We start from the raw sequence: 11836 nt of genomic DNA, 5'->3' as shown, positions 1-11836 counted from the left end.
AGTCCTCACTGCGATTTCTCAGTAAAGGGCCACAATGCCGCACAGCAGCATCCGAGAGATGCCCCCACGCATGGAGCCGTCACTGTTACCTTTTTTATCGTCGCTCTTCTTGACCATTTTTAGTTCACCGACACTCAGTGGGCGGTCGTACAGAAAGACGTTCGTCAACGTCACATTGTTGTTGATGTCTCCCTCGTCGCCCTGAAAGTAGAATTGTGTGATTTCATATCCCAGCGCCCCAAGTGTTGTTATATTCTCTGGGCTCCCCACAATCTTACCATCCACGTACACGGAGCCCTTGCCGTCCTGCAGCATGAGCGCCACCTGGTATTCTCTCCCCGGCTCCCACGTGGTGTTCGTTGTCGTTTTCTTCCCATCAAACACTGTCTCCCACGTTTTATTCATGCCGTACGACAGCCCAATGATCTTCTTGCCGGGACTGTCTCCCAGACCCACACCCAGCAGAGAAGTGCACCCCTTCGGAACCTGGTGGACGATCAGCGTCGCCACAATAGTGAAATCGTAGTTCACAAAGCCGTACTGATCATTATCTTCCCGACCGTTCACGGGCCATGTTGTCCCAGACTCCGGCCCGTGAATTGGAACCCATTTGTAACCTTTGATGCTTTTGTCACGCTTGCATTCACGCAGCGGTAATCGTCAATCCACGTGACATCGCCGGATGATGCGTCGGACAGGAATCCAACCAGACCAGTCGTGGGTGTGGACGACTCGGAAAAGGAGGCGTCCAGCTGCGCCCAAGTCCTCAGGACGGAGTTGATCGTCTTCAGCTCCTCAGTCAGGCGGGCAAGGGATATGCCCCGGCGCGTTCCCACAATACTCTCTCGTGAAAGGTGCAACGCACCATCCGAGTACAGCAGGGCGTTTTCGAGCGTCTCACCCATAGCATTCTCCACAAAAAGCGGTCCAACATGAAACGTGCGGCTATTGTCCGTGACCCAAAGGTAGAGCGACTTGGCTTCAGTCCCCCAGAAGGGGTGCCCTTGCCGAGTGTACAGCATGATCTTCCTTCCCTCAATGGTCGCAGCGATGAGGGCTCCCACACGCAAACTCTCGTCCCAACGGACTCCTGAGTGTGACATGACCCACACGCCTGAGAGTGTCCCGATAGCCTCCGTCCACGTTTTCCCCATGTCACGCGACTCGAACACACTCTGGCCTTCAAAACATTCAGCAATCATGAGAATCTGTCCATTCTCCCATTCGGTGATGCGGGATCAAGGCATTCCACAGGAGAAATGCCCTCTGGGAACACCCAGTTGTTGCCTTGTCCGTCGAATAATTGATCATGGAGAAAAGTTGATTTTTCCCATTCGCCGCCACCAGGGGAAACACAAGCGTGTCATTCTGCAACACAATGCCTGAGCCACCAGCAGTCACAAAATTCCTTCAGGCGATCTTGAGTGTGTTTGGGGACCTGTTGTGAAAGCGACTTGGGTTCAGCCCAGCTGATCAGTGTACTCTGCACGCCGTCCGTGGACTGCGTGGCCACACCCTCAACCAGCTGAATATCCCAGCCATCTCATCATCATCATTGTCGTACTTCTCTTCATAGATTCCCGCAAGCAGAAACACCTTCCTGTCCCCTGCAATGGATGCGGGCCGACAAAAAACGCGCAAACGATCATCGCCGTTCCCACCCCCAAGCACGGTGTCTGCCCTCCACTCCTTCCTGGCGATCTCAGCGACAATGGACGGCCACGTCTCCGCAGCCTTGATGTACCCAGCCACAATGTCGGAATAACGAGTCCCAAACAATTTCTCGTGATGGCCGTTATATTCGAGGAAGCCCTCAGCAAAGGCAACCATCACCCCACCAACACGGACGAGAGAGGGTGCGGCAAATGCTTCCCTCACTCCGGTTTCATCAGTCCTATCTTTTGGAACCACCCGCGTCTCATTCGACACAAAAATATCGACCCATTGCGGCAGCTGCAGACCCCCGGACTTGCTCTCCACGGCGTGTGCAGCTCCACAGGTGCCGCAGCACATCATAATCATGAGAAGAAGGAGCAGCACCGCGGAAGTAAACACACGCCGGGACATGTTGGGCCTCTGCGGCTCACTCTCTCTTCCTTCCCTCCTCCTTCCGCTGGATCCGGTCAAGCAGCGACGGTTGTGTGTGCGGGGTGCCTTCACTGCAGCAACACGTGAGAGCATATAAATATATGTGTGTGGGCGGTGTGTGTGCTGTTGTTGGTCCTTTCAGAGCCTTCGAATTTCACAGTAGCGATTAGCGCTTGGTATTAACTTCTTTGTGTGCGTGGAAAGGACAACGACAGCGGCAGAAATACATCAGACACGTTACTGGGGAGGAGGGGCAAAGCACCAAAAAAAACAGCCCGGAAGGGACAGCTCGGATAACTGTCGCCCACAGAAAAAAGTAAAAATACGAGGAGTGTAATGTTGTGAAAGCACTGTGCCATTGGCAGCCGGTGAAGGTCGTGGCAGGGTCGTCTGTCGAGTGGAAGCGCACGGCGAACAACGCCCCCACAAAACACAGACACACACACACAAAAAAAAAAAAAAGACCATTCCGCCCAAAAAATAAAATCTTCAACGGAAAAAACGAAGAGAAGCGGAAAGCCACCCTTCACTGGACAAAAAATGAGGGGAGAAGAGAAAAAAAAAAAAGAAAGAAAGAGATGAAGACACACGTTCCCAAAACAATCCTCACCATCCCACCCGGTGTTATCATGTACGCTTTCGGATCGTCGGAAATAGGGATGCAATACCACAGCAGAGCCTCGAGTAATATTACAAAAGGTCACAGTACGCCATCAATGAAGCATCACTGCATGTTTACTTTTCGTGAGATGCGATCATTGTTTGTTTTTTGTTTTGTTTTTGTTTTTTTTTTTCTATGTTCTCAATCTGCGTGAGTGCACGTCTAAAGATCCCCCGCAAATTCAAATAAGCACAAAAAGAACGCCGCCCTTCTTCAAGAGACATCCTTGGATGAGACGGTGATAAGACACATGAACAGGCAGAGACCTACACACAAATATCAAAAGGTTTTTATGGTTTCCACATGTTAGAGAAAAAAAAAAAAAGAAGAAGAAGAAAAGAGAGAAAAAGAAAAGAAAGAAAGAAAGGCCTAGGAAAAATTCCTCAGTGCCCTCTATGCATCTCTCCCTCCTCCTTATTCAGACTTCATCAGGTAAATGCAGCTCCCAGCTATGAGGCGGAATGTCCAGGGTCGTGGCATCCATACAAATTTTCAAAAAAAAAAAAAAAGGAAGAGGAGGAAGAAGAAGAAGAGCGAAGGAAGAAACAAAAATGGGATCGTAGACTGGCGCAGCCGCCTTTAAAACTGTACGCCCACTCATCGTTACGATCTGTGCGGTGGAGATACTCCGGGAATAACTTCCGTGAGCGGAATCGTGACGAGGAAGCACTCTACCCATCAGACAGCAGGGCGGACGGCACGTGTCCAACCGTCACGCCCAACTCACACACAAATAAAGAGAAGAAAAAAAGGAAAAAAAAAGCAAAAAGGAGACCAAAAGATGGGGATGCACCACCGTCACCACCGTCAGAACCTCGTGAATCAACATGTCAACACCTCCCCCCTCCTCACCATCAAGGGTTTACACGCTTCGGCCACAAAAAGTAAATAAAATTTAAAAAAAAAAAAGAAAAAAAGAAAAAGAGCGTGCCAACCATAAGGGAATAAATATTTTCTTTCATTCTGTTACTCTCTCTCTCTCTTCTCTCTCCATCGCAGAACCTCCGTCTAATTTTATGACTGTCTTCGTGCTATTCAAAAGTCATGGCTTGAATTCTTATCCACTGCTCTCACTCTCAAAGTCATCCTCGTAGAAGTCATCCCTCACATCATCCTCCGCTTGCTGCCCTTTTCCTTGTTCACTGGATATTGAATCGTCCATAATGTCGTCCGAAAAGACACGGCCTGTTTTCACTGCTCTGCCGATATCTGATGGTGAGTTTGACAGCTCTTGTCCATCGGCTCGATTTCTGGGCAACTGTGCGTCAATGAAAGCATCAGTTACATCTCCGTTCGCCTCCAGCCACTGTTCCAGCTCGCTAATCTCTTGATGAGCGAGTGGCTGTGCCGATGCGCTGTCGCTGTGGTCGCTATGATTTTTACACCTCTCCACCTCCTGTACGCTGGCGCTGTTTCTGCTAACAACGGTAGTTACTTGACTTGTGGTGTTTGTCGAGTCTTTATGTTTCTGTAGAATTTGCTGCAGAAGCTCCTCTCCGAAAAGCCGCGCATAGTGATCCGAGAGAAGGCAAACAATTGGAACGCAGTCAAGGTGACTATGTACGTAAGAACTTCGCAGCACGCGTCGAAGCGTTGGCCGCGCGGTTGGAGATGTTTGCAGAAAAGACTCCACCATCTCCACAAGTTGAGCGGAGTAGTGAAGCTCGCGCGGGATGGGGCTAAACTCGCCGTGTATGATTTGCCGCGTTAGTGCGGGGATGGATTTTGCATTGAACGGTCGCTCCAGTACCATCAATTCGTACATCATTACCCCAAGACTCCAGAGATCCGCCTTGCCATCATACGCCTTCTCTTCACACAATTCCGGGGCCATGTAAAACGGGGAGCCACATACCGCCTTCGCACGACAGCCGTATTGGTTGAGAACTGTCGACACGCCAAAGTCACCGATACGAATTGTGCCATCGCTACAGAGAAACACATTTTGTGGTTTAATATCGCGGTGTAGTGTGTGCTGATCCACATGCAAATAATATAAACCAACCAACATCTGAATGAGAATGGAAGCGACAAATCTCTCAGGTTGATGGAATACACGAAACTGCATTTGTTCCTCAAGCCGTGCCAAGTCTCCACCCTCGCAGTATTCCATGACAATGTACATCATAAACTGACCGTCGTGGTAGTAATCCAAAAATTGCACAATATTTGGATGTCCGCATGAACGCCGGAGAATTGCCACTTCCATTTCAACTGCCTTCATTTCTTCTTCCTTTTTCATAATCTGCATGTTTATATCCTTCACAACTACAAAACTACCAGGTGTATGAACCTCCTCATACAACGTCGCGCAGCCAAAACCGCCTTTGCCAAGAACGCGATGTCGCTTCAACACCCAATTCCTCGACTCCCCGAGTATCTCCAACAGATCCCCACTCATCGGTACAAAAAAAAACTAAAAATAAAAAACGGATGTTCAAATCCCCCGTTGCTTGGATTTCGTGTGTCGTGTCAGCGATCGCGCCTCGCCCAACACAAAAGCAACTCCTTGAGATGTTACGTGCGGTAACACTGTGCGCCCATGCACATGGAGAAAGAGAGAGAAAGAGAGAGAGAGAGAAATCCAAACGTCCTGCGTAAACAGAGAATGAAGTAAAACAGTGAAAAGGAATATTTAAAAAAAAAAAAAAAAGGAGAGAGAAAAAGAAAAAAAAATATAATTCACATTGAAAGAGCATCTCATTTCACACACAGAGATGTTATCTCGCACATATCGGAATCCTTCCCTCTCCTCCTTTCTCTCTCTCTGTGCATGTATGCACGGACATATAGGGAAGAAGAGACTGCACTCAGAGCGGAACACACCATATGTATATATATATGTGTATGTGTGTGCATGAGAGGGGGGGGGGAAAAAAAAAGAAGGAAAGGAAACAAGAAATAAATAAATTAATATTTATTTATAAGCACACACACACACACAAAAAAAAAAAAAAAAGAGCAGTACTAAAATCCAACTTCAATTATTCCCTCCTCTAAATTGTTTCCTTCAACAACATCTTCCCTGCATATAATTCGCGAATCCGTTGGTGTCATCATTGCCCCTGTTGTTGTTGTTGGTTTGCAATCCATCACGATCACTTTGTGGAAGCCGCGATGGGGTGAGGAGAAATGGATCCCGCTGTTTGCCCAACACAAACGGCTGGCTGCTACTGTCACCCACACCATTTCCTTTCTTGCCAATACCACTCGCGTTGTCGTCTGGCAAAGGGAGAGCCTCCGCCATTTTTCTAAAGAGTGCCTTGACGTTTTTTCCTTGCTTAGCACTAACTTCCATAAACACAAGGTTGTACTCTTCCGCCTTCTTTTGGGCCTCTTCCGTGCTCACTACGCGCTTCTCCTGCGCATCCAACTTGTTTCCAACAAGAAAGATCACAACACTATCCCCTCGTTCAGCCCGTACCTCGTCAATCCACTTAAATGTCCCAAGAAACGAAGCTCGAGATGTAATATCATACACAACTATAGTGCCGGAGCTATTGCGGATGTAACTAGGAATGAGAGAACGAAATCGCTCCTGCCCTGCTGTGTCCCACACATGTAAGCGTACTGTGCGGTTGTCAACTGGTATGGTTTTGGAGAAGAAATCAATGCCAATTGTAGCCTGGTACTGCTGATCAAAGGTGTCGTACATAAATCGTGTCACAAGGCTAGTTTTCCCCACAGACTGATCGCCCAACAGCACAATTTTATGCTTCACCACCGCCGCTGTTGAGGAAGATGCATCAGCCACCGTGACCGCGGCGTTCACACCACCCCCTCCTTGTCTCCCCATCAAAGAGGATATCTGGTGCATATTTCCCTCTCACAATCTCTCTGGCTTCTCCCCCGCTTTCTCTCCAATAACACACCCAACTGTGTGTGTGGTTTAGTTGTTGTTGTTTGTTTGTTTGTTTTTCTTCTTCTCTCTTGTTAATTATATAGCAGTGCGGTCTAAAATATATATTGTGATAGTTTGCGCCCGCCCCTTCTCTCTCTCTCTCCCTCTTTATCCCTGTCTGTCTGTGCACCCAACGACGGCTTGTTTTTAACCGCTTCTCTTCCACCACCACCTGCTGTAATCGAGCGGCGGCTACCACCGTCACCGCGGCTGAAATGCAAACAAACAAAAAAAAGAAGAAAAAAACAAAAAAAAGTAAATACAACAGACACACAATTTTATAACATTTCCCCCCAATGTTGCGAAGTGAAAAATAAAAACATAAAGAGAGAGAGAAAGAAAGAAAGTGGAAGACAAACACACACAAAAAAAAAAAAAAAAAAACATGCACACAAGAAGTTTCACGGTATGATTATACCCGTCGTTGCATCATATCCTGCCGCTGCCATCGTTCCATATTCTCCCGAAAGTCGGCAACAAACTCATCAAATTCATGTCGACGCATGTCCTTCTTCGCCATAACACTCTCGTACATGTGTGTCTTGCACGCAAATGTCTCAATCACACCACCAAGAGCAAAGCCAAGCAAAAAAAGTCCTGCCATGCGCACTGGGTAGGGGTACTTGCGATATCGCTGCAGAAACCGCTGGCTAGCAGTACCACCACGCAAAAATGTATCCCTCGTTTGCTGTGTTGCCCGCGCAAAGACGCTAGTGTCACCGTGAGTCATGTAAATATCCCCTCAAACACACACACACGCACACACACAAGAGAGATCCACTGCCCCCCCAAAGAAAGCAAATGGTATTCGTGATGTCACAATAACAAAAATAAAAAACGAAAGAAAAGGAAAAGAAAAAAAAAGAAAAAAAGACTGACAGCATCTCAAACATGCATGCAAATAAATCCACCAAAACAGAGAAAGACGGTTAGTTGCTTATATTTACATACATGCACAGATGAACATCGGCAAAAGAAAGGGGCGATGGATATGCGGAAAGGGGAGAGGGAGAGGGAGAGGAAGAGGGAGGTGTCATTGTGCCTACATATTGTGCATGCCCGGCTAACGATGGATGTCGAGAGGGGCTCACAGAAATTTAAAAAAAGAGCCGCAAAATAATAATTTCAAAAGAAAAAAAAAAGAACTAAAAAAAACAACAAAATAAAGAAAAGACACCACAATCATGCCGAGTTGCCGTTATGTACATCTATACATATATTTACATACATATATCCAATGTAAGAAAAGGGCCCTCTTCTCTCTTCCCCCTCCCACACAACAAACAAATAAAAAGAAAGAGAGAGAGAGAGAGAGAGAAAGAAACCACAGAAAAAAGAAAAAAAAAAAACGAAGTGAAGACGTTTTACATGTATTGCTCCATATGTTCGTAAAGGTTGGAACGGCACCGTTCAATGAGTATGTCAAAGACAATATCCGGTTTAAACGTTGCACATGATTTATATGTAAACACAGCAATGTCAAATTCATTGAGTGAGCCGTGGTCATTGGCGTCAATGAGTTGCCGCATGAGGGTGTACTCCTTCCCTTGTTGAAAGTGCCTCTCCTCCTCCTGCAGGGCATCAAACTTCTTACGTGTGTAGTAAAGTGCATCAAAGTAGCGATCATCACTGCCAAAGCCATTGGCAAGCAAGCACAGCAGTGAATAAAGAAATTGCCTCGTCTTGGGGAGAAACCGCTGTACCATTTTCGCCTCTTCCATGTACAACTCCGATGCCTCGACAAATTTTAACTGAAGGACAGTCAGCGCGGAGATCCGCTCCATGCAACCGCGGGTGAAAGACTTTGTGACGTTGCGGTCCCCAAACAGCTGCATCGCCTCTTTATACGTTTGGACCGCCTCGACGGGCATCTCGAGGCGGTAATCCAACAATTCCGCCGCGTCCCGCTTGCAACGCGCTGCCTGAATGACAAGACCGCTCTTTGAAAACGCGTTGGAAAGAAAATTCAACACATCCACGGCAATGGCCGGCTGCACCACTTGCAAATTATCTGCCGCAAGCGAGAGCATCAGTATCGTTTCACTCTCACTCTTAAACGCTTGTGTGATGACACCTGCGTGTAGGAACGCCTTGGCGGCTGCATCCGCATGCCCGCCGGTGGCGAAAAGGGCGCCGGCCTCGTGAAAAAGATCCCGTGCGTGGAGCCAATCAATACACCTGGAAAGACCGTTTGCTACACTTGCCTCCGCCTTTGCATACAATTTCTCCGCCTCCTCCACGTGAGAAGAAGTGTGTTTTGTGATGGCGTCGTCTTTTCCGTCATTCTCATTGTTGTTACCGCTGTTGTAGGCCTCAACTTGATGCATTTTGTCTAATGTCTGTTCCGATGCGCACAACAAAAGGGGTTCGGCCGACGGAGTGAGCTGGACGCACACTTGGGCCTTACGTGCGAGGCCCGCCTGTAAGGACTCGCCCTTAGAAGAAATGGCATCGTTCTCCACCGCTGAAACCGCTCCATCATTACTCACTACTACAGCAGCAGCAGCAGCAGCAGCAGTCGAGGGGTTTCTTTCCTGAGAATTCATAATTTAGCCCTCTTTATTTGCTCTTTTTTTCTTTATTTTCCGCTTTGCTTTACGGTCTCTTATAATACGTGTGTGTGCGTATATATATATATATATACCTGTACGGTACGAATTGCCTGCTAGTCACAAAAGCCCACCACACTTCTTGCAGCCCCCCCACACACAAAAAAAAAAAAAAAAGACGTAGCGTCAACAGAATGAAAAGAAATGCAATGGATTCAACAAGGCAAAGCAAAACACCCAGCAATACCCATTTGTGATGGATCGCCATGTCTCCTGCCAGAACGCGTACCGGCAGACGTTGTTCCTCAGTGTTTACGCGTAAGGCCCTCCGCCGTTGTATATTAAAGCCTTTTACTCCCTCTCTTTATTCCCTTGTGTGTCTGCTGCAACTCGTTATTCCAGAGGCACGTTGCATTTGCGAAAAAACGAAAATATTGAGACAGCCGCTCGTTCTGCCAATGCAACCATGCCTACAAGATCCTTGGACGACATTCTTCCGCCATGCATCGAAGACCGCGGACACGTCTGCAGCTGACTCACCAACACGCCACCACTGCTATTATTGCTGCCATCCGCGGAGTTCGAAAGCACAAATGTGGCTGTGGCGCATGTGCGCACCCCGTCGCCTCCCTCCTCTACACGTGTTGGGTCAAGCAAAAGCGCCAACGGCAAAGAGGACGACAACAAAGAAGATGCCTCCGGTGCTGCCGTTGTCGTTGTTGTTGTTGTTGGAGCGGTTACTGGAGAACCGTCCTCCGGTGTAAGTGCGACGATGCTTACGGCGGCAACTGTCGTGCGGCAGGGAACACCAGCATCCAGGAGCGCGCACATGAGTGCATTTGTCGCCACAGAAAGAAGGGCGCCATCGTCCGCCAAAATGGTGACGTGAACTTCGAGCACGCAGCGCGGGAACTGATCCAGTCGCACCACGGCTTGAATGGAAGCGGTAAGAAACATCTCCACTTCTGCATCCATGCGCCGCTGCTCCACACGTTGTTCCTCCACGCAGAGCCGATCTGTCCCGCCGGCGCGCGGTATGCGAACGGCGCGATTGACATAAACTTGCACACCGCATTTGCGATAGTCCTCTTGCCGCGCCGCCACGGGTCCGTTGACGGCGGCAACGACAGTGGTGAGACCCTGCGAATACCAGGCAGAGCCGTCAAACTGCGTAAGCTCGGAGGTCCGCAGCTCCTTTCCACGCATCTCTCGATGCCCACGACCATCCCGCCGCAGCGACGCTCTAGACATCGGCTAAAACAGCGCTCCTCAAGCAGACAAATACACTGGCAGTGCTTGTGCGGTAAAAGCAAATCAAATCAAAAAAGAAAAAAAATCATTCCTCAACACGCATGAACTGTAATAAGATGACATGAAGCGTAACGAAGGGGGGGAAAGGAATGGAATAGCCATACATCCAACACATACGATAAATAAACGATCATGAAGTGGGGCGAAACCACGGAAATGCACACGTGCATCCTTCCGTCAGGGTCGTCAGCAACGCACTGTTGTGCAAATTAAAAAAATCGTGCATGGGCACCTCCAACCGCTTCTCGCCACAGCCCCTTGGCACACCGCAATGCGGGGTCACAGCAATTGCGAGCAGCTGCTATGCAGTTTGCCGGCTCACGGCAAATGTCGCAAGCAATGCGGCAGAATTCCCTTCCCATGGGCGGCTCCACAACACCCCGTCCTTGGAAAGAAACGCCGTTCAGTCGTCCCTCCTCCCTCCACCTCTCCTGCAGCAGCCGCAAAACACCGCCCTCCTCCAAATACGGCTTGTTAAATGCAAGCTGAACCGCCTTGTGTGTGTGTGTGTGTGTGTTTCAGCCGTTGGTTTCTCTTTGATGGCGCTTGCAGAATTGGCGCCAGCCGTCATCGGTGGCGGTGGTTGCAACGAATGCGTGCAGAATCGGCACGAGCGGCAATTCCACCAGCATCATAGGGCGCGTGAAGGAAAAAAAGCCCACCCGTCCACGGACATCGACGCCAACATGGCGTCTCTTTCGCTAGTGCCCTTCTGAGGGCGGCAGCAGCAGCAACGAACTCGCGGAAGAAACGTCCAGGACAAATGCATCTAAGCTCCCGCTAACTCCTGTTTGCTTTCAGCCGCTGCGCGACTCGCCGTGATGGCGTCCGCCAAGTCACCAGAGAACGACACGTCACACTTGCACTCCTTCCGTTCCGTGGCGGTGGCCGACGGACAAACGATGCGGGGGGTCTCAAAGCTCCTCTGGGAACAAACTCTCGTGGGGCTGGTGTGTGACACCGCACCTTCAGACGCATGCAGCGCACTGAGGTGCCTTAGAGAAACGCACCGAGAGCCACAACAGACACTGCTGCCACCTTTTACTGCACAAGCGCAGCGAACGCCCGACCCTTCGCCCAGGTCATATAAACCCATCTCACTACGACACCGACTCGTGCAACGCATCCACCATGCGAGGCAAAGAACATTGCAACGCCCGTCAGACAACAGATGCGCTGCGGTGGCGCCCAAACTGTAGTCGGTGGCATAAAAAGAGAAACAGAAAGAAAAAAAAATATCCGTCACGTGGATGGCCCTGCGCTCTTCCCCGATCTATTCTTTTATATAATTATATATATACTTTATAAATGTGATGGGAGGAGGGG

The 11836-nt window shown here is 49.0% G+C and overlaps 5 protein-coding genes and 1 pseudogene across 5 annotated transcripts, besides 21 other annotated features; all 6 read right to left on the bottom strand.

Moving 5' to 3' along the window:
- Window positions 1–1636: part of a sequence feature (areas not merged during assembly with more than two copies in the genome that could not be assigned to a particular haplotype) that runs on past the window's edge.
- Tc00.1047053505037.70 lies at window positions 19–2181 on the bottom strand (annotated as a pseudogene).
- Window positions 1637–11836: a sequence feature (heterozygous, non-Esmeraldo-like haplotype).
- Window positions 2621–2667: a sequence feature (T-rich).
- Window positions 2850–2882: a microsatellite.
- Window positions 3062–3115: a sequence feature (T-rich).
- Window positions 3246–3282: a sequence feature (CT-rich).
- Window positions 3647–3672: a microsatellite.
- Window positions 3807–5150, bottom strand: Tc00.1047053505037.60 (protein kinase, putative; the record flags this gene model as incomplete). The annotated part of the gene is made up of 1 exon (XM_809371.1): window positions 3807–5150. The coding sequence occupies one exon, from the start codon at window positions 5148–5150 to the stop codon at window positions 3807–3809; it is 1344 nt and encodes a 447-aa protein (XP_814464.1).
- Window positions 5301–5330: a microsatellite.
- Window positions 5387–5425: a sequence feature (T-rich).
- Window positions 5577–5608: a microsatellite.
- Window positions 5649–5676: a sequence feature (AT_rich).
- On the bottom strand, window positions 5760–6566 carry Tc00.1047053505037.50 (small GTP-binding protein RAB6, putative; the record flags this gene model as incomplete). The annotated part of the gene is made up of 1 exon (XM_809370.1): window positions 5760–6566. The coding sequence occupies one exon, from the start codon at window positions 6564–6566 to the stop codon at window positions 5760–5762; it is 807 nt and encodes a 268-aa protein (XP_814463.1).
- Window positions 6870–6905: a microsatellite.
- Window positions 6960–7034: a sequence feature (T-rich).
- Window positions 7063–7380, bottom strand: Tc00.1047053505037.40 (hypothetical protein, conserved; the record flags this gene model as incomplete). Its single annotated transcript, XM_809369.1, has 1 exon — window positions 7063–7380. The coding sequence occupies one exon, from the start codon at window positions 7378–7380 to the stop codon at window positions 7063–7065; it is 318 nt and encodes a 105-aa protein (XP_814462.1).
- Window positions 7397–7419: a microsatellite.
- Window positions 7477–7522: a sequence feature (T-rich).
- Window positions 7652–7680: a microsatellite.
- Window positions 7778–7824: a sequence feature (T-rich).
- Window positions 7944–7972: a microsatellite.
- Window positions 8015–9196, bottom strand: Tc00.1047053505037.30 (hypothetical protein, conserved; the record flags this gene model as incomplete). Its single annotated transcript, XM_809368.1, has 1 exon — window positions 8015–9196. The coding sequence occupies one exon, from the start codon at window positions 9194–9196 to the stop codon at window positions 8015–8017; it is 1182 nt and encodes a 393-aa protein (XP_814461.1).
- Window positions 9145–9168: a microsatellite.
- Window positions 9593–10450, bottom strand: Tc00.1047053505037.20 (ribosomal RNA processing protein 41B, putative; the record flags this gene model as incomplete). The annotated part of the gene is made up of 1 exon (XM_809367.1): window positions 9593–10450. The coding sequence occupies one exon, from the start codon at window positions 10448–10450 to the stop codon at window positions 9593–9595; it is 858 nt and encodes a 285-aa protein (XP_814460.1).
- Window positions 11007–11027: a microsatellite.
- Window positions 11790–11820: a sequence feature (AT_rich).

Source organism: Trypanosoma cruzi, genomic scaffold (assembly GCF_000209065.1).
Source record: "Trypanosoma cruzi strain CL Brener 1047053513679 genomic scaffold, whole genome shotgun sequence".
Lineage (NCBI taxonomy): Eukaryota > Euglenozoa > Kinetoplastea > Trypanosomatida > Trypanosomatidae > Trypanosoma > Trypanosoma cruzi.
Note: the sequence above shows the minus strand (reverse complement) of the source record. Positions and strands in the feature narration are given on the sequence as shown.